Source organism: Herpailurus yagouaroundi, unplaced genomic scaffold (assembly GCF_014898765.1).
Source record: "Herpailurus yagouaroundi ecotype Mexico unplaced genomic scaffold, PumYag 530, whole genome shotgun sequence".
Taxonomy (NCBI): domain Eukaryota; kingdom Metazoa; phylum Chordata; class Mammalia; order Carnivora; family Felidae; genus Herpailurus; species Herpailurus yagouaroundi.
Window position 1 is genome coordinate 9,651,084 of NW_024412747.1, and position 19,910 is coordinate 9,670,993.

Genomic DNA, 19,910 nt, shown 5'->3' on the forward strand with positions numbered 1-19,910 from the left:
CATATCTCAGCTGTTGTAAACAATGCTGAATTAAACATAGGGGTGAGGCGCCTAGGTGGCTCAGTCAGTTAAACATCTGACTTTGGCTTAGGTCATGATGTCACAGTTCATGGGTTCGAGCCCCACATCGGGCTCGCTGCTGTCAGCACAGAGCCCGCTTCAGATCCTTTGTCCTCCTTTCTCTCTGCCCCTCCCCTGCTTGCTCTCTCTCTCTCTCTCTCTCTCTCTGTCTCAAAATAAAATAAACATAGGGGTGCATATATTTTTTGAATTAGGGTTTCATTTTGTTTGGATAAATACACAATAGTGGAATTACTGGATCATATAGTATTTCAATTTTTAATTTTTCAGGAAACTTCTATACTATTTTCCATAGTGGCTGCACCAGGTTTGCATTCCCACCAACAGAGTTTGAGGGCTCCTTTTTCTCCACATCCTTACCAACACTTGTTAATGCTTGTCTTTTTGATTTTAGCCATTCTGATAGGTGTAAGGTGTTATCTCATTGTGGTTTTGATATGCATTTCCCTGATGATTACTAATGTTGAGCATCTTTTTATATGGCTGTTGGCCATCTGTATGTCTACTTTAGAAAAATGTCTATTCAGGGGCACTTGGGTGGCTCAGTTGGTTAAGCATCCAACTTTGGCTCACGTCATGATCTCATGGTTCGTGGGTTCGAGCCCTGTGTTGGGCTCTGTGCTGAAAGCTTGGAGCCTAGAGCCTGCTTCGGATCTGTGTCTCCCTCTCTCTCTGCCTCTCTCCCTCCCACACTGTGTCTTCCTCAAAAATAAATAATAAACATTTAAAAAAATGTCTATTCAGGCCCTCTACCCATTTTTAAATTGGGTTTTTGGGTTTTTGGTGTTGAGTTGTATGTCTCCACATATTTTAGGTATTGACCCTTTATCCGATATATTATTTGCAAAATTCCATTCAATGAGTTGCCTTTTTGTTTTGTTGATAATTTCTTTTATCATGCAAAAGCTTTTTATTTTGTTGTAGCCTCAATAACTTTATTTTGCTTTTGTTTCCCTTCCCTGAAGAGGCATACTCATAAATATGTTGCTAAAGCTGCTGCCCGAGAGATTACTGCCTGTGTTTTCTTTTAGGAGTTTTATGATTTCAGGTCTCACATTTGGGTCGTTAATCCATTAGTTCCTTTTTATGCGTAACATTCTTCGATGTCCTGTATTAGCTCTCCAGGTCATTGCCCGTATGTTACAAATTTGGACCAATATTTTTAGATTTCTTTCAAGAGTCCAAGTAGAACTGATAAAGGTTCAGGAATTGGGTGAAGAAAACAGTGGAAAAGAAGTAAGAGCCACGTTAGGACTGCTTGGTTTGGAGTGGTGTGTCACTGAGTCCCTGGCTCCCACTTTCTTGGTTTTTTCGTTTGGTTCCCCACTCCCCTCCCCACCCTCCATTTCTTGTTTTTAGTTGTCAGTAGAGGGCGCTTACCACCCTGTTAATATTTCTGAGACTTGAATGGAAGTGGCTAATAATTAACACTACTCAAAGTTCCGGAGGGGTTAAGGGTAGAGACCATTTAATTCTTTTTGAGGGCAACAATTTTGATAGACTTGAGAGGAACATAGAAGCTTTAAGAGAGAAAAAGGTTTGTCTTCACATGGAGATTTCTGTAACTGACTATTAAAAACAAAATGTTCTTCTGGACCAAAGTAAACTTCAAAGAACAGATTAGGCCAGGGTTTGGCAACCTTTTCTGTGAAGGGCCCCAGACTGGCTATTTTAGGCTTTGGGGGCCATTGTGGCCTTCACTGAAATTATTGTACTCAATCAGTGATAGCACAAAAGCATCCATGGACAGTATAGAAATAGGTGGATGTGGCTGTATTCCAGTAAAACTTCATTTATAAAAACTCACTTGGGCACAGTGAGGGTTATGCTTTGCCAACCCCTGAATTTGATGATTTGATATTTTTTTAAATTTTTTTGTAATGTTTATTTTTGAGAGAGAGACAGCATAAGCGGGGGAGGGGCAGAAAGAGAGGGAGACACAGAATCCAAAGCAGGCTCCAGGCTCTGAGCTGTCAGCACAAAGCCTGACACGGGGCTCGAACTCAAAGACCGTGAGATCATGACCTGAGCTGGAAGTCGGACGCTTAACCGACTGACCCACCCAGATGCCCCAATTTGATGGTTTCTTAAGTCAGATTTATTGAGCTTATTTTATATACAGTAAAATCCACCCATTTTAGTGTATAATTCAATGAGTTTTGACAAATGCACACTCATTTGGGATACAGTCAAGAAGAGGAATAGTTCCATCACCCCAAAAATTCCTTCATGCCCCTTTGTAATCAACCCCTCCTCTTCTTTCAGCCCCTGGCAACTATTGATGTGTTTTCAGTCCCTGGAGTTTTACCTTTTTCAGAATGCCATATAAGTGGGATTATATAGTATTCGAGCCTTTTGAGACTGGCATAATGCATTTGACATTCATTCAGTAGTTTCTTCCTTTTTACTGCTGAGTAGTGACACACTGTGTAGAATTACCAGGGCTCATCAGTTCAGCAGCTGAAGGATCTTGAGCTTCCAGTTTTAGGCAGTTACGAATAAAGCTACTCTACCTATTGGCACACAGGTTTTTGTGTGAACTTAAGTTTCTGTTTGTCTTGGGTAAATATCTAGGAGTGGGATTGCTAGGTCATATGGTCAGTGTATATTTAACTATATGAGAAGACAAGCTGTTTTCCAAAGAGCTATAGATCTTTCTTTCTCATTGATTAGTGATGGGCTCCTGATTTTGGCAGCTGCATGGCACCCAGCGGACAGTCCGTGTCTCATCTATTACTCTCTGATAACAGTAGAAGATAATGGCCACCAAATGTCTGATGTAGTAACTGTAGAAGTCACTCAGTATAATCCACCTTTTCAGGTAAGATTTCTATCGTAAATTAAATTACAGATGACAGTAACATCAGAGTAACTCAACTCATTCGAGTTGTTTGTCTTAACCATTGCAGGGTCAAATCTCTTTAGGAGATTGATCTGCGGGGCTTGGAAATATTTTTAAATAGCCAGTGTTTAGGCATTGCATTTTGTTTGCCATCTTAGATTCGTTCCTTTGCGCAACCTTAGCTAAATGAGAGTGGAAGCAGCTGACAGGAAGCAGTTGTTTAATATTGTAAGTATTGTTTAATAATGATACCTTAACAGGGGTGGCTCAGGTGGTTGAGCATCTGACTTCGGCTCAGGTTCATGGGTTTGAGCCCCGCGTCAGACTCTGTGCTGACAACTCAGGGCCTGGAGCCTGCTTCAGATTCTGTGTCTCCCTCTCTCTCTCTGCCCCTCCCCCGCTCATGCTGTCTCTCTCTCTCAAAAATAAAGATTTAAAAAATTTAAAAAAACAATGATGTCTTAACTGTAAATTCATTTCATTTGACCTTACGTGGTATAATATCAAATTTTGTTAAATTCTTATTCTTAATATGACTGTAACTAAATACTGTAAGGAAATCATTTAATTTGTTCTTTTATTCCAAATAAACCTCATAGTTCTGATTATGCAGGAAAAACATGCTCATTGTTAAGAGTTTTTAGGCAGTGCAAAAGAGGTATAAAGCAAACAATTTCAGAATGAAATCACAGGATATCCCTTTTCATGTTTTATTTATAAAATTACTTCTTTAATAACAGTATATATTTGCTGATTTCATTTAATTAGGTCGTATTTCTATTTTTGCTTCTGACTTTATATATGAACAAATGAACTCTATTTTCTTGTGCTTGATATCTTCACAGTGAAGTAAGAACCTAAATGTTTACCAGGGATCATTTATAAAGTATTTGCCAATTCTAAATCAATAATATAATTAATTTTTTTATGTCTTTTTTTTTTTAATGTTTATTTTTGTTTTGGGTTTTTTTTTTCATTTTTTAATTAATAAATTATTTTAAATCCAAGTTAGTTAACATATAGTGTAATAATGGCTTCAGTAGATTTTAGTGACCCATCATTTCCATACTACAGCCAGTGCTCATCCCAATGAGTACCCTCCTTAATGGCCAACACCCATTTAGCCCATCCCCCACCCCGCTCCCCCCAGCAACCCTCAGTTTATTTTCTGTGTTTAAGAGTCTCTTACGGGGGCGCCTGGTTAGGGTTAGGGTTAGGGTTGTGGCACAGTCGGTTGAGCGTCCGACTTCAGCCAGGTCACGATCTCGCTGTCCGTGAGTTCGAGCCCCGCGTCAGGCTCTGGACTGATGGCTCCGAGCCTGGAGCCTGTTTCCGATTCTGTGTCTCCCTCTCTCTCTGCCCCTCCCCCGTTCATGCTCTGTCTCTCTCTGTCCCAAAAATTAAAAAAATAAATAAATTAAAAAAAAAAAAAGTCTCTTATGGTTTAGTTCCCTCTCTGTTATCTTATTTTTGCTTCTCTTCCCCTATGTTCATCTGTTTTGTTTCTTAAATATTTTATTTCTTTTCTCACATTTGTTATAGGCTTTTAGTTAAAATCACCGTGGAATTATTTTCAAAATTAGCTAATTATTTACAGGTCTACAAATGATTTCTCCAATTGATGTTTGTAAACTTATTTTATAAATCATCCCAAGGGTAGTGTTTAGGTTTTCATAAGGACAATCTGAATTATTTTATCATTTTTATGAGATAGTAAACAAAAATGTAAAGAACAAAGTTATACAAACAAGTATTTCTGTTCTAATTCTCATTAAATATAATCTTTCATTTTCAGTCTGAAGACTTGATTATGTGTCGGCTGATGGTCCCAAACTTTTCAAACCAGACTGCTTATCTGTATACTGAGAGTGCCGTCTATGTGTGCTCCACTGGAACTGGGAAGTTTTCTCTTCCTCGGGAGAAAATTGTCTTTAATACACAAGGTATAGTATCAGCTTTAGAAAGGATGATTAACGACTCATTAGTCATTCCTAGCAGTTTTTATTGTCTTTCCATAAGTGTTATTTTAAGCATGATACCTCCAAGTGTTATTGAGACATTCATTCTGTACGATACCAGTGGTAGCTGAAGTCCTAACCCTACTGAAAAACCAAAAGGGTAGTAAATTCCCAAAGTGTTTTGGGCAAAAAATAGTAACATTTTCTCCAAAAGAAGCCAGGAAGGAAAGAACCAATGGTAAGAGAAGTAATTGCTTATTCCTAGTTATAATAACTTATCCTGAGTTGCTGTTCTTTAAGGAAGTTTGTCCAGATCTCTGGATAAGAAGAATCCCAGGTGCTGGACTCATGCAGGGGGACTGGAATGGGGGCGAGGGGAGCCAGCCAAGAGTGGAGGAAAAACAAAAAAAACAGCCAAGCAGGTAGTCTCATTAGGAATTTTAATCTAAAGAGATTGGGCATAGTGCAAAATCCAAGTTGGGCAGTAAGATGGAACATAGATTTTCTAGTTTAAACACGAGAGCCTTGACTTTGGGTAGGGAGATTGTTATTAAGGCATTGAGCAAGCATAGACTTTTTTTCCTTCCCCTTTGGCTTACTTAGTAAGTAAAAATACAGGGCACCTAGGTGGCTCAGTCAGTTGAGCATCTGACTCTTGATATTGGCTCAGGTCATGATCTCTCAGTCGAGGCATCGAGCCCTAGATCAGGCTCCACACTTGGTGTGGAGCCCGCCCGGCATTCTCTCCCTCCCTCTGCCCTTTCCCCCTGCTCGCTCGCTCGCTCTCTCTCTCTCTGTCTCTCAAATAAAGTTTTTAAAAAGCTGAGTTCTAAGTAGGAATATTGTAAAGGGAAAAATTGTTTTTATTATAGCAAAATGATTTTTTGCTTAAGGTGGTAGGTTATATTTATATTTTATTTTTTTAGAGAGAGAGTGTGTGTGCAGGGGAGGGGCAGAGAGAGAGTGAATCTCAAGCAGGCTCTGCGCTGTCAGGGCTCAATCCCACACCCCTGGGATCACGACCTGAGCTGAAAACAAGAGTCAGATACTCTACTGAGCCATCCAGGTGCCCCTAGAGTGGTAGATTTTAGAAAACATTTTTTTTTTGTTGTTTTGTTATGTATTTTTGTATATTTTTCTTTCTTTTAGGAGATAGTATTTTAGGAGCTGGTTCCTGTGGTGGTCTTCCTATTCTTTTTTCTAGAAACAGTGGGTTGGTGTCTATTACATCAAGGGAAAATGCATCCATATTAGCAGAAGACCTTGAAGAATCCCTAGCATCTTCAGTTGCTGGACCCAGCAATGAGGTAATGCAGTTCCATAAGACTTTTTAGTTTTTATTAGAGTATTCCTTTAAAAAAATTGTTTTAATGTTTATTTTTGAGAGACAGACAGAGTGTGAGCAGGGAAGGGGCAGAGAGAGAGGGAGAGACAGAATCCGAAGCAGGCTCCAGGCTCTGAGCTGTCAGCACAGAGCCAGACACGGGGCTCAAACTCATGAACCACGAGATCATGACCTGAGCCGAAGTCAGACGCTTAACCGACTGAGCCACCCAGGTGCCCCTAGATATTTCCCACAAATGTTTTAGTTGAACAGTTTAAAAGAGTTGTGATGAAACATAATTCTTTTATCTCCCTTATCTCCTCTGTCCTCCTTTACAGAAGCAACTCCTTTTAGGTCTTTGAGCCGTGTCTTCTGGTGTTTTTTTCCATATTTCTAAGTAACATCGTATGTTGCTATCTCTTAATTTACCAGTTTTAGACACCTCTTGATTTCCTAGTATAGAAGGTAAGGATTTAGGGTAACTTACACTCCTTCCTCTGCCTATATTGTCCCAGTATAAATTTTTTTCCTTTAATGGCAATGTGAGTATTTATGGCTCACTGAGTCAAGTAATGTACTGATTACGTTTCCTTCGTTATTCAATTTTATGTGATTCTTGGAGTTTTTAATGGACTAATTTTGTATTTGCTTTCATTCTTTAGTATCTGGCCCATCTTCTAACAGCCTCCAGCGGCTGTTTAAGTGCCTTTCCATATGGTTTTCCCCATAGTCAAATCTCTAGAAGTTCTACGACTATGATCATCTTGGAATTTTTCTTTTCATTGTCCACAAATCCCCACCAGGATCTGTCCCTGCACCACCCACACCGATTTGCTTTGTGTCCTCTCTGCTCTTTCATCTGCCTTTCCTTCTTCTGGTTTTTCCATCGCCATGTGTTGTAGTCGGAATCACAGATGTTTGGGTGGTTGTGCTTCCTGCTATTGTGGGATTATTTTGAAAGGGAGAGTGGGATACAAACCATCAGTTTTTTTTCTGTCTTGAAACACAGAATACCCTGATCTGTAGATTTGTATCATTCTCGTACAGAAGACTAAATTAATATCATGGGGGGGCAATTTCCATTTGAATAGAATGTGAAATATATAGACTATTTCTGTAATTCGAAATTGGAATGACTTGGTAGTTTCAACGGAAAGTAACAATTTTTTTGCTTTTATTCTTTTGTAGCCTTGTGGTTTTGTAATACTGCCTTATGTTCTGAAGCTATCTTAGAGCATTCTACTTCTTTAAAATTTTTCTAAATCCCTGTTTAAGCCTGAAATCAACCGTTATTGTTAGTAATATACATTGTGGTGAACTGTGTGAGAGCAAACCTATGAGAGGTTGTGTGGCTTATGATGAAACCCCCAGATAGTTTTACTCACAATATAATCCCTGAGTTATATATATCTTTTTTTAAAAACAAATTGTATGAGTCGATTCATATTCTTTATTTTTATTTTTATTCCAGGATAGTTAACATAAAGTGTTACATTAGTTCCAGGTATACAATGTAGTGATTCAGTAATTCTATACATTACTCAGTGCTCCTTATGATAAATGTGCTCTTAATCCCCTTCACCTGTTTTACCCGTCCCCCCACTCACCTCTCCTCTGGTTACCACCAGTTTGTTCTCTGTAGTTGTCGAGTCTATTTTTCACTTTGTCTCTTTTTTTTCTTTGTTCGTTTGTTTTGTTTCCTCCACGTGAGTGAAATCATACGGTATTTGTTTTTCTCTGACTGACTTCATTTAGCATTATACTTCCTAGATCCATCCATGTTGTTGTAAATTGCAAATATTCATTCATTTTTATGGCTGAGTAATATCCCATTGTGTGTGTGTGTGTGTGTGTGTGTGTGTGTGTGTGTGTGTGTGTGTATACATCTTCTTTATCCATTCATCTGTTGATGGACACTTGGGCTGCTCCCATAATTTGGCTCTTTTAAGTAATGCTGAACTAAACATAGGAGTTCATATATGTTTTTGAATTAGTGTTTTGTATTCTTTTGGTAAATATCCAGTAGTGTGATTGCTGGATTGAAGGGTAGATCTCCAAGTGTGCGTGTGAGTGGGAGAGGGGCAGAAGGAGAGGCAGATCTTCAGCAGGCTCCACACCCAGTGCAGAGCCAGACTCAGGGCTCCATCCCACAAACCGTGAGATCATGACCTGAGCCGAAATTGAGAGTCAGACACTTAACTGAGCCACCCAGGCACTCCAAGGTAGTTGTACTTTTAACTTTTTGAGGAATCTCCATACTATTTTCCACAGTGGCTGCACCAGTTTGCATCCCTACCAACAGGGCACGGGGGTCCCTTTTTTGCCCACATTCTTGCCAACACTTATCGTTTCTTGTTTTTGATTTTAGCCATTCTGACAGGGGTGACGTTATATCTCAGTGTGGTTTTGATTAGTATTTCTCTGATGATGAGTGATGTTGAGCATCTTTTCATGCGTCTGTTGGCCATCTGTGTGTCTTTGAAGAAATGTCTGTTCATGTCTTCTCATTTTTTAATTGAGTTGTTTGGTTTTTGGGTGTTATATCAGTTCTTTATGTACTGTGACTAGTAACCCTTTGTCAGATACGTCATTTGCAAATGTCTTCCATTTAGTAGGTTGTCTTTTAGTTTTATTGTTTCATTTGTTGTGCAGAAGCTTTTTGAGTTAGTCCCAATAGTTTATTTTTGCTTTTGTTACCTTGGCCTTAGCGTACATATCTAGAGAAATGTGGATGTCAGAGAAATTACTGCCTGTGCTCTCTTCTAGGATTTTTATTGTTTCTGGTCTCACGTTTAGGTCCTTAATCAAACTTTGAGTTTATTTTTGTGTTTAGTGTAAGAAAGTAGTCCAGTTTCATTCTTTTGCATGTAGCTGTCCAGTTTTCCCATCACCATTTGTTAAAGAGACTTTTTCCCATGCCTATTCTTGCCTCCTTTGTCAAAGATAAATTGATCATATAATTGTGCATTTATTTCTGGGCTGTCTGTTCTGTTCCATTGATCTGTGTGCCTGTTTTTGTGCCAGTACCATACTGTTTTGATTACTACAGCTTTGCAATTTTTTTTAAATGTTTATTTTTGAGAGAGAGAGAGAAAGAGAGAGAGACAGAGTGTGAGCAGGGGAGGGGCAGAGAGAGGGGTGGGGGGGACACAGAATCTGAAGCAGGCTCCAGGCTCCAGGCTTCGAGCTGTTAGCACAGAGCCCGATGCAGGGCTCGAAGCCACGAACTGTGAGATCATGGCCTGAGCTAAAGTCGGACACTCAACCTACTGAGCCACCCAGGCGCTCCTGATTACTACAGCTTTGTAGCATAACTTGATAACTAGGATTGTGATACTTCAATTTTTTCTTTTCCAAGACTGCTTTGGTTATATATACCATTTGGTCCATTTTATCTTGTTTCAATGTCTTAAGTATATAAACCACTGGTATAAAGTGTATGGTAAACAGTTTGTGCATCTGTGTTGTTGCTGTCATAGGTGGGTCCAGTTTCTATTCTAAATTCCAGTAATTTGGAATATTCTGATACCTTCACCTCTAAATTACAGTTTTTTATTTGACAGAGTATGGTTTTTGAGGCTTCTACAAAGAATGAAACCATAGCCCAGGAAGATAAAACTAAAGTGTTAAAAGCTGCTTTTCTGCAATACTGCAGGTATGAAAAGTTTTTTAAATTATGGCTTAGTTGATGTCTGAGCACACATTTTACTGACGTGCGTTCCTTATTTGTTGACTGGTGAGCAAGTTGGAAGAATGCTGCCACCAAGGAGCGGATGTTTTTCTGAGCTTCGGTGCTTTACCAAACTTACTCTGCACTTGGTAGGCACAAGAGGCTTCCAGCTGGTCTAGGAAAAAACATGGTGTGACAAAGCCTCTCCACTTAATGGGTAACAACGTGCTGTTAAAAATGGTGATCGTGGGGGGGCGCCTGGGTGGCTCAGCCGGCTGAGTGACTTCAGCTCAGGTCACGATCTCGCGGTTTGTGAGTTGGAGCCCCACGTCGGGCTCTGTTCTGACAGCTCAGAGCCTGGAGCCTGCTTTAGATTCTGTGTCTCCTCCTCTCTCTGCCCCTCCCATGTTCATGCTCTGTCTCTCTCACTCTCAAAACTAAATAAATATTTAGAAAAAAATTTTTAAAAAAAATGGTGATCGTGGAAGACCTCTTGCAAACATGTTTTATGTGTACTGTGAAGGCAAATAAGTTGCATACAGAGGTTTAGCGATGTTATAAAGAAGTGAGACTTGGCCTATTCATTGGGTTTTGTTCTGTACAAAATCACCCAAGAACTTAGCAGCTTATTTAACACAGCTCATGATTCTGCAGTCTGGCTGTTCAGGGGTTGGGCTCATGTGGACTCGCTGTCTGTGATCAGCTGCCAGCCACCCAGGCTAGACTTGCCCACATTTAGGGTCTCTGGCTGGTCATGTCTCTGCTCGTGTGCCCTCTCATCTTCTAGCAGGCTCTCCCCCCTGGGTGTTCTCCTCCTTCCCGTGGCCTCAGTTCTTTCCTAAGATGCAGACATTCCTGCTCATGGGGGTGAGGTGTGCTCTCTCTGCCACCGTGTGTCCTTCCTCATAGTCCCTCGGCCTCGCTGCTCTTCTTCCTTGACTACAGGCCTCTGCTTATCCATGTCTTCCTCCGGGAGGTTTTCCCTGCCCCTTGGACGGTTTTGGTTTCCCTTCGGTGTGTTCTGTAGCGCTCCCCTTTCCTTGTCACGGGGTACGTGTGACTGCTTGTTTAACTCTCTGGCTCCTTGTGACACCGTATCCTTTGTGAAGCCTTGGAGTGTGTTCTCAGTGTCCTGTCCTTCTGCCTCCAGTCCCTGGTGTGTTGTAAGTACTCGACATATATTTGTTGAACTAATAAATGCATAACAGGTGTCTCTCTTTTATTTATGTTTTTAATGTTTGTTTAGAGAGAGAAAGAGATAGCAAGCGGAGAGGAGGAGAGAGAGAGGGAGACAGAGAATCTCAAACAGGCTCTGCACTGCCAGGGCAGAGCCAGACGTGGGGCTCAAACTCACGACCCATGAGGCCATGACCTGATCCAAAATCAAGAGCCAGACATATAACCGACAGAGCCAGCCAGGCGCCCCTTGTGTCCCTTTTAAAGAAATGTTGCTAACTTTTAATAATGTTGTTTTAACGTTTTAATAACGTTGTTAACTTTGGGCTAAAATACGGGAGTTTCCCAATGAATGTTTATGTGGTGAATTTTGAGAATGTTTGCCTCCTTTAATACTTCTGTGTTCCCATTTTATTTCAGAAAAGACCTAAGTCATGCTCAAATGATGGTTGATGAGCTCTTTTCCTCCCACTCTGACTTGGATTCCGACTGTGAACTAGACAGAGCTGTTACCCAAATCAGTGTGGACCTGGTGGATGACTACCCGGCCTCAGACCCACGATGGGCTGAGTCTGTCCCTGAGGGTGACAACTGCTACTTTTCATGTTATGAGTGATCTGTTTTGAGAATATTCTGGTTCCTTTTTTAAGCATCTCTTGAAGCATGTCTTTTTTAGTTTTTAAATCGGTTATTTATTATGTTTTAAAAGGTTGTAATTTACCTTACAGTAGATTTTGGAAAGGGCTCAGAACAGATCTGCCTAATAAAAACTGAAGGAATATTGGAGCAAATCTTGCTTGTTCTACCTGAAGCAGATTAGCCCTACTTAGCTTCCTCTCACATTTTATTTCTAAAAAATTGGTAGCATAGGTAAGCATTTGGCATCTGTGTGTGTGTGTATGTGTATATATACGTATATATGTGTGTATATATATATATATATACATGTATATGTATGTTTTGTATATATATATTTTTTTTATATATACGTATATATTTTTTAAAGTTTATTCATTTATTTTGAAAGAGCGTGCGCAAGCAGGACAGGGGCAGAGAGAGAGAGAATTCCGAGCAGGCTTCACTCTGTCAGTGCAGAGCCTGATGCGGGGCTCAGACTCACGAACTGCCAGATCGTGACCTGACCTGAAGTTGGACACTTAACCGACTGAGCCACGCAGGTGCCCCTTTGACACCTGCTTGTTAGCCCCCAAATTAAATGATAATTCTGGCATAATCGCTGTATTTGCCTAATAGAAGGTATACATTTTCCTAAGAGCTGCATTGAGCAAATCTCAGTGTATAGGAGTGGGCGTGTCTTGACATTCGGTCCAGGGTTTTCCTCCCTGCCCTGGGGGACTGTCCCTCTTAGACTTCTACTGCAGCGTCCCAGCAAACTGTCCAAACCTCCATTTCTCTCCCTTATTTCTTACTTAGCAAGTTTGCTAAGCCTTACTAGAGGTTTAGGAAGGAAACGTCACTGCTTACCTTTTTTCTTTGACTTTATTTTGATCTGTCAAGCTTAGAATGATATAAATGATTAAGCTATTGTTAGCTTAATGTTTTTGTGTTTTGAATAAATACACTATGAAATGTATCAAACTCCCAAAATTTCCCTCTAAATTTTTTAAATTCTTGGGTAATGTTACAAATGATTGCATTGAAAGGTTGGTGGTTTCCTTTTGTATAGATTTTTTTTTGGTTTTATTTTGTATAGATTTTGTATAAGTTTATTTTGTATAGATTTTATTTTAATAGCAGTAGTTATTGTAAACCCAGTATATTATGTGTTTAAATTTTGTTATTGTGTTTCAACAGAAGCACCTGGGTTTAGCAATACATCGCTGATTATTCTTCACCAGCTAGAAGACAAAATGAAAGCCCATTCTTTCCTTATGGACTTTATTCACCAAGTAAGCATCTAGTCGCTGTGAACAGGGATGGCCAGGACCCCGTGTCTTTTGTCAGCTCTAAGGCAATGGGAGATCCTTGCTTATTGTGAGATGTTTCATTGGGTGGGGACATGACCAGTGTTCTCATTTTCTTTGCTGACTTAAAAGTAAGTAATTCCAGGGCTGGTGGGGGTGACGGGGGCAAGGTATTCAAGTATAAATAGTGCATTGAAAACAGGGTGAAAAGAAGAAAAATAGTGTCTTTCAGCAGAAATGTTTCAGTTTTTCTTATCACTTTCTGTGATGTCCCGCTTTTCATTCCGATCTGTTGTGTGCTTTTATGTAAACTTAGGTTTTCACGAATTGACTTTGTGTTGTTAAAAAGAGTGAACCATATTAAGGTGATGACAGATTTTGATACATGGGCTTTTAATTTTGAAGTGCCATTAGAATCAGTTCCCTGTTTAAAGTGTTTTCTTTCAGGAGTATTCCCGTTTATATTGGGTCTAAAATCAGAATATTAAAATTTGCTGCTAGACAGAATTGTTAGGCAGAATCATCCACCTCTGCTTTGTTGATCAGTAGTGGCTTCCACGCATATTACATATCCACATGAAGAAGTTCAATCCCACTTTTGCTTACTTTTTCCAAAATCAGTAATGCCTGGACATTAAAGAGATTCTGATGCTGTCTCAGTAGAACTTCCTGTGGTGACGGGAATGTTCTGTACCTGTGGTCTTCTGTAGTCACTAGTCACAGGCAGCTGCCGAGCACTTGAAATATGACTGATACAACTGAGGAACTACATTTGTTTTTAATTTAATTTTAATTAACTTAAATTTAAATCACCATTTGGTGGAGAGTGGCTCTCTTATGATTCCAGAAATAGCTTGATTGTTCTTAATTCCACATTCTGCTTCATTATAATGCATGGTTTGGCTCCTGACTACTTTTATTGTCTTGGCAAGAGAACTCCATTTAAGTCGCTCTCTCTCTCTGTCTCTCTCTCTCTCTCTCTCTCTCTTTTTTTTAGGGGTTTAGGTGGACTGCAGATTAATGGGGAAAATACAACATTTTCTCCTGATATAATTGTTTAGTCAAGTATACTAATTAACTATGAGTTAACTGTTAGTACCTAACAAACCACCCCCAAATCCTCAACATGTGGTGGATTAAAACAGTTCTTTAGGGTACCTGGGCGACATTTCTGTTGATTTTGGCCGGTACCGCTCCTTGAACTGCATTTAGGGTAGGCTGGGCTGGAAGGTCCCCAGGCTTCTCTCGCCTGACGGACAATTGGCCGTCAGTTGGGCCACTTGGTTCTTCTCCACTTAGTCTCCAGTCCTCCTTTCGTCTGGACTGGCTTCCTGTGGTCTCGGGGCAGCACTCACCGGGGATGAACTTAGAAGCTGTGGTCTTGCTCAGGTCTTACCTTAGATGTCACATCGTGTTACTTCCACCAAAGTGACATTGGTCAAAGCAAGTCACCAGGCCAGCCCAGATGAAAAGGATTGAGAAGTGGATTGTACCTCTTGACGGGAGGAGTGGCGGTCACGTGGCAGGAAGGTGTCATACTGGGATGGAAGGAGTTCATGCCTTAAGATGCCACACCGAGGACACACTGACTGATCAGAGGGGGAGGGAGCCAGGGGGCAGGAGCAGTTACCGCCTCTTTTGGCACAGCCTTCCTGGGCTTCAGACTCCTGCTGGAGTCACTGCGCTCTTGGAAGCAGTGTGCATTGCAAGGTAGTGTCTAGCTGGATCTAAAAATCCCATTCCGGCTATGTGTTTATACTTGTTACCTTATTAACGCTTATTATTAATTTATATTAATAATCAGGAAAAACGTGTAACCAGATACTTGTATCTAAGGAAATAATTCTGAACATAAGGCTCTCCTCCTCGGGCCAGATTCAACACCAACAAGGCCATATCTCATTCCAAAGGGGAGGAGAATTAGTATCCGGGCCTCAGGACAGTATCTTTGCCTCTGGGTTTCCGGTGTTGAGGAAACTATCCTCACACATAGTACAGAGAACCTTAGAAGCGGGGAGTTAATGTGCTCCTCTTTGCTGTGTGGCTTGAGTGACGTTACTGTGTCGTTACCACTTCACTGGCCGTGCTGCCGCACTGAGGCAAGTAGAAGCAGACGAGCAGAACGCCCTCATGTAAAAACTACATTTGCGGTATTTGTGAGGGAGCCAAGAAGGGAATTCAAATCAGAAAGGACAATGGGACTCTTATTTTAAAATAGCCAGGTGAGCAGGTTGAATAAATTAAGACAGATTGATTCAGTGACCTGTTCCATGGTCACTAAAAATAATGGGTAAAAAGAAAAAAAATGAATATCTAAGTGTGTTGTGAAAAATAAGATGCCATCAAAACAAGGTACAGGGGCCCCTGGGTGGCTCGGTTGGTTAAGCGTCCGACTTCAGCTCACGTCACGATCTCCCCATTCGTGGGTTTGAGCCCCACGTCGGGCTCTGTACCGACAGCTCAGAGCCGGGAGCCTGCTTCGGATTCTGTGTCTCCCTCTCTGTCTGCCCCTCCCCACTTGTACTCTTGTGTGTGTCTCTCAAAAATAAACAAACATTTAAAAAAAACTAAAAAGCAAAACAAGGTGCTGAACAACATATATAATGTGACTCCTTTGTGTTACAGAAACCAAAATGTCTTCCAGTGTAGAAATGCCACAAAAGCATATAAAGATATGAAGGAAACAACTGCAGGTCCAGTAGGGAATGGGCGGGGGACTTGTACCTCTCCACGCTATTAAGTTTCCTAACCATGTGCAAGTCAGGCTCTCTGCTTTCACCGTGGACAGTGTGGTGGAGAGATTTCCGGAGTGGTGACCCACACCTGCGCTGTTAGTTGAGCCTCGAGGGGAGGAGCGTGTTGGGAAGAGAACCCTTTGTTAAATACTTTGTATTGTTCTCTTCCATGGGTTAGAGCCTCACGCCCTCTTTCCTGACTTTGCTATTCATTTGGGATGGTAGAGAATGTTCCTGAGAGCCTTGAGGTCCAACCTACAGTATTATCCTTCCTTATGGCCCTGGTTTATCACACCCACTCTCTTTTGGTTGTATTCTCTGAAGGAAGGGTTCTTGTGTGCTGTCCTCTTAGTTGATGTGTCTTTATGTATGACTGCTGTACGTTCTCAGAAGTCAGGGTGTGGCTTTTCTTTAAGCAGTTTAATGAGTGAATTTGGCAGCAAAGTGGCAAGAAATGGTTCTCCAGCCAAGAGAGGTCCTGTCCATCCTCTCGTTGCCCAGGTTCTCTGCTCGCAGAGGCGGGCAGTGAGAGGTGCCGGCAGCACCCTGGACACACAGCATTTCCATGGTCATTCCCAGTGTAGAAACCATCTTCTCTCATTTAGAAAAAGGGAAAGAGCATTTTTACACAGAGAAAAAGGAAAAAGACGCGTGAATGTCATCTTTTATCTTTTGTTTGCAGTTGGCTGATGTTGGAGTGTTTGTTCTTGACGTGTGCTTGTTTTTGTGTTTTTAAAAACATTTTTTAATGTTTATTTTTGAGAGAGAGAGAGAGACAGAGACAGAGTGTAAGCAGGGGAGGGGTGGACAGAGAGAGGCATAGAATCTGAAACAGGCTCCAGGCTCTGAGCTGTCAGCACAGAGCCTGACGCAGGGCTCAAACTCCGGATCGGCGAGATCATGACCTGAACTGAAGTCCGATGCTTAACTGACTGAGCCACCCAGGCACCCCTTGACATGTACTTGTAAACCAAGTTTGTTTACAGAACCAAGTCTTGCCAAGACACAAGTTGTTTTGGCTTTTCACTGTAATTACCTCTTGTTCTTCTTGTCTTGACTGCTGATGTTCCTAAATGATTTTGTGGGAAGCAGCCTTCCGCCCTGGGTTTCCTTTTACACACTGCAGGGCTGTCTTTATACTTTAAAAAAAAAAAAAGAAGACTAACCTCATGGGGTATTTGCAGAAAACCATTTAGCAAAAGGTAGATTCCTCATTGTTTTTTTGAGCTCGTTGTAATAAATCTAATTCAGAAAAACATTTTTTTTCTTTTTCTTAATTTTTTTTCTTTTCTTAAAACAAAAATTTTTTTTTTTTTTAAATTTTTTTTTTTCAACGTTTATTTATTTTTGGGACAGAGAGAGACAGAGCATGAACAGGGGAGGGGCAGAGAGAGAGGGAGACACAGAATCGGAAACAGGCTCCAGGCTCTGAGCCATCAGCCCAGAGCCCGACGCGGGGCTCGAACTCACGGACCGCGAGATCGTGACCTGGCTGAAGTCGGACGCTTAACCGACTGCGCCACCCAGGTGCCCCAACAAAAATTTTTTTTAATGTTTATTTTTGAGAGGCAGAGTGTGAGCGGGGGAGGGGCAGAGAGAGAGAGAAAGACACAGAATCTGAAGAGGCTCCAGGCTCTGAGCTGTCAGCACAGAGCCCGACACGGGGCTCAAACTCACAAGCCGTGAGATCATGACCTGAACCGAAGTTGGACGCTTAACCGACTGAGCCACCCAGGCACCCCCCAAAAATTTTTTTTTTCTTAACCATGTGCATTCATCGCTTCTGTCCATAGGAATTCCCTGGGGATTTGGGTTACTGTTTATTTTTGTTTTCTTTGTACTTTATTTAAAATAAACCTCAGCATATAAAAACCAAGTCACTTTGTTAATGAAATAGATCACACTTAAAATGTGGAAGAGTATTCAGTATTTAGATGTCTCTTGGCTTCCTAGTTGGGATGTAACGCTTCATCAAATGAGAAAGCTTAGAAGTCCTGGAACCTAGCAACGCCTGAAACAGGCATCAGGCAGACCAGAGGTAGATAGTGCAAAGGATTAAAGACTCTCCCACCCTCCCATGGCTTTAAGGTTCTGGGAATCAGGTGCTGAAGATGGAAACTGCTGAGTGTCTAGTTCCTGAGGATCTTGAATGTAGGGAAGTTATGTAGAAAAGAACAATTTTATGATTTTCATAACCATAAGTAAGAAATAAGATGGAGTGATGGAATGGCCCTGATCTCAGAAGAGGAACCATCTGCCCTTTCTTATAGGTGCTCACAGCTCTGGCTGAAGGGTGTGTGTGTGTGTGTGTGTGTGTGTGTGTGTGTGTGTTCGTGTTCGTGTTCAAAACAGCAAAAAGGAGAGGTAGCTGAGGTACGTTTTTGGGGGCAGATGAGGCCAGTGGCTCTGTACCCAGTGTGCTTCTGGGGGAGATAAGACTGCATTACTTTGTACGTTACTGTAAATGCTTTCTAAGAACATGTGTTTGTGTTTCACCAGGTTGGCTTATTTGGACGTCTTGGCACTTTTGCAGTTCGAGGGATGCCCATGGCAACTCGCCTGTTGCTCTGTGAGCATGCCGAAAAGTTATCAGCCGCCATCGTTCTCAAGAACTACCACTCGAGGCTCTCTGAGCTCGTGAACACAGCAATAATGATTGCTTTAAATAAGAGGGACTGCGAAATCCCATCCAACCTGACCCCCGCAGACGTCTTTTTTAGAGAAGTAAGAGTTGTTATTTTGCCCTTAATGTGGCTTTGTAGAGCTGGGCCCTTGGCCGATCATGCCCCCAACAGAGAAAAACCTTGAGGCCAAAAAAAAAATCTCATTGAAATTTTAAATAGGACTCCATATTTATTCGTCACTTTCCCTACAAATCAGAGCTTGCAAACTTGACTAAGAAGTCTTCCCTACTGTCTGCTGGGTGTTTTCCTTTTGTCTCTCCAAATCCACTCGACTCTGCCTCAGAGGGCACCTTCGCCAGTGGGTTCCTTTGCCCTGTGGCTTCTTGTTACCTTTAACAGAGGTGAGGCACTGTTATTCTCTGTTCTGTCATGCCCCCCTCCCCCCAGCCTCATTCCCTCCCTGCTTCCGCTGCAGTTTGCTGTGCCTTCTGTCAGAGACTGCGGCTTCCCTCTGGCTGCTCTCCGCGTTCCCAGTAACTGCTGCTTCCCGGTGCCCCTTCACAGCTGGGCTTAGTGGTGGCTTCCCTGTCGCTAGCCCTGGAGGCCGCCCCTTCCTCTGCCAACCGTCCCTTCACTAAACTCTTCTCAGGCGCCTGCTGGGATCCTACTATCTACCTTGCTGTTAAAATCAATTTATTTTCAAATGAAAAGAAAAACCTGCTGTAAACTTTGGAGGGAGAAAAGAGGAAGATGCTGGTCAGCTGGCCATTGTGAAAAAGAGTACTTTTTGGGAGGGAGAGGTTAGATCTGATGCCAGAGCTTGTCCAGAGAGTTGGGGTCTATCCCTAAAATCCTGCTGGAGAGCTGTCCAAGTTAACTGTTGGGAGTGTTGGGTGTTGGGGTCAGTCTAGGTGGAGGTGAAAGGTCTTGGAATTCTGAGGAGATGGGAATAGGGAAGAATGTGTTCTTAAGATCCAAGTCCGTGAAGTACCTGGTGGAGGATGGCGTGGTGGAGAGGAGGGTACATGGATTGGGGCCAGCGGCCTCAGGTACCTAATTCTGAGATCCTGAACTAGTCTGTAAGAACCATCCGGCTTTTGGAATGGAGGGACTGGAGTATTGTAAGGACAGTTAGTAGGTTTTAATACATTTGAGGAAGGAAATTCGGAAATGGGTCCTATGCCTCGCAAGGCCTCAGCTTTGAGAGGATGTTGGGGTTTTGAAGGGAAAAAGATAGGACCCTTAAGGCATATAGGTTGCTGTCGCAAAGTGTTTGTTGTAACTTTTGTGTCTTTTTTTTTTGTCTTTGTTCATACTTAATTTTATACAGCAAAACAAAGTTTATTTTAAAAAATTCACAAATTATTTGAAAGAATTAAGAGTCGTGTTCTTTTTTCTGCATTCGGATCAAAGTGGAAAGCATACTAGTTAATTCAGTATATATTTTCCAGATAACTGGAAATAAAAGGAATGATTTGTAAATCAGAAAGGATTATCAGTTGGATACATAATTCAGGAATAGTACGTTAGGAATAGCATAGGACAAAACCAAAAACGTGATAGGTTTTTCAAAAG

General features: G+C 41.5%; 1 protein-coding gene across 3 annotated transcripts in view; it reads left to right on the forward strand.

Moving 5' to 3' along the window:
- Positions 1 to 19,910, forward strand: part of NUP133 (nucleoporin 133) — a 58,120-nt gene that overhangs the window by 14,607 nt on the left and 23,603 nt on the right. For all 3 annotated transcript variants that reach the window (XM_040465015.1, XM_040465017.1, XM_040465016.1), the window contains exons 9-15: positions 2,755 to 2,902; positions 4,719 to 4,866; positions 6,031 to 6,188; positions 9,769 to 9,860; positions 11,472 to 11,635; positions 12,867 to 12,961; positions 18,211 to 18,435. In XM_040465015.1, the coding sequence (XP_040320949.1) occupies positions 2,755 to 2,902; positions 4,719 to 4,866; positions 6,031 to 6,188; positions 9,769 to 9,860; positions 11,472 to 11,635; positions 12,867 to 12,961; positions 18,211 to 18,435 (1,030 nt within the window). The remainder of the gene's footprint in view (positions 1 to 2,754; positions 2,903 to 4,718; positions 4,867 to 6,030; positions 6,189 to 9,768; positions 9,861 to 11,471; positions 11,636 to 12,866; positions 12,962 to 18,210; positions 18,436 to 19,910) is intronic.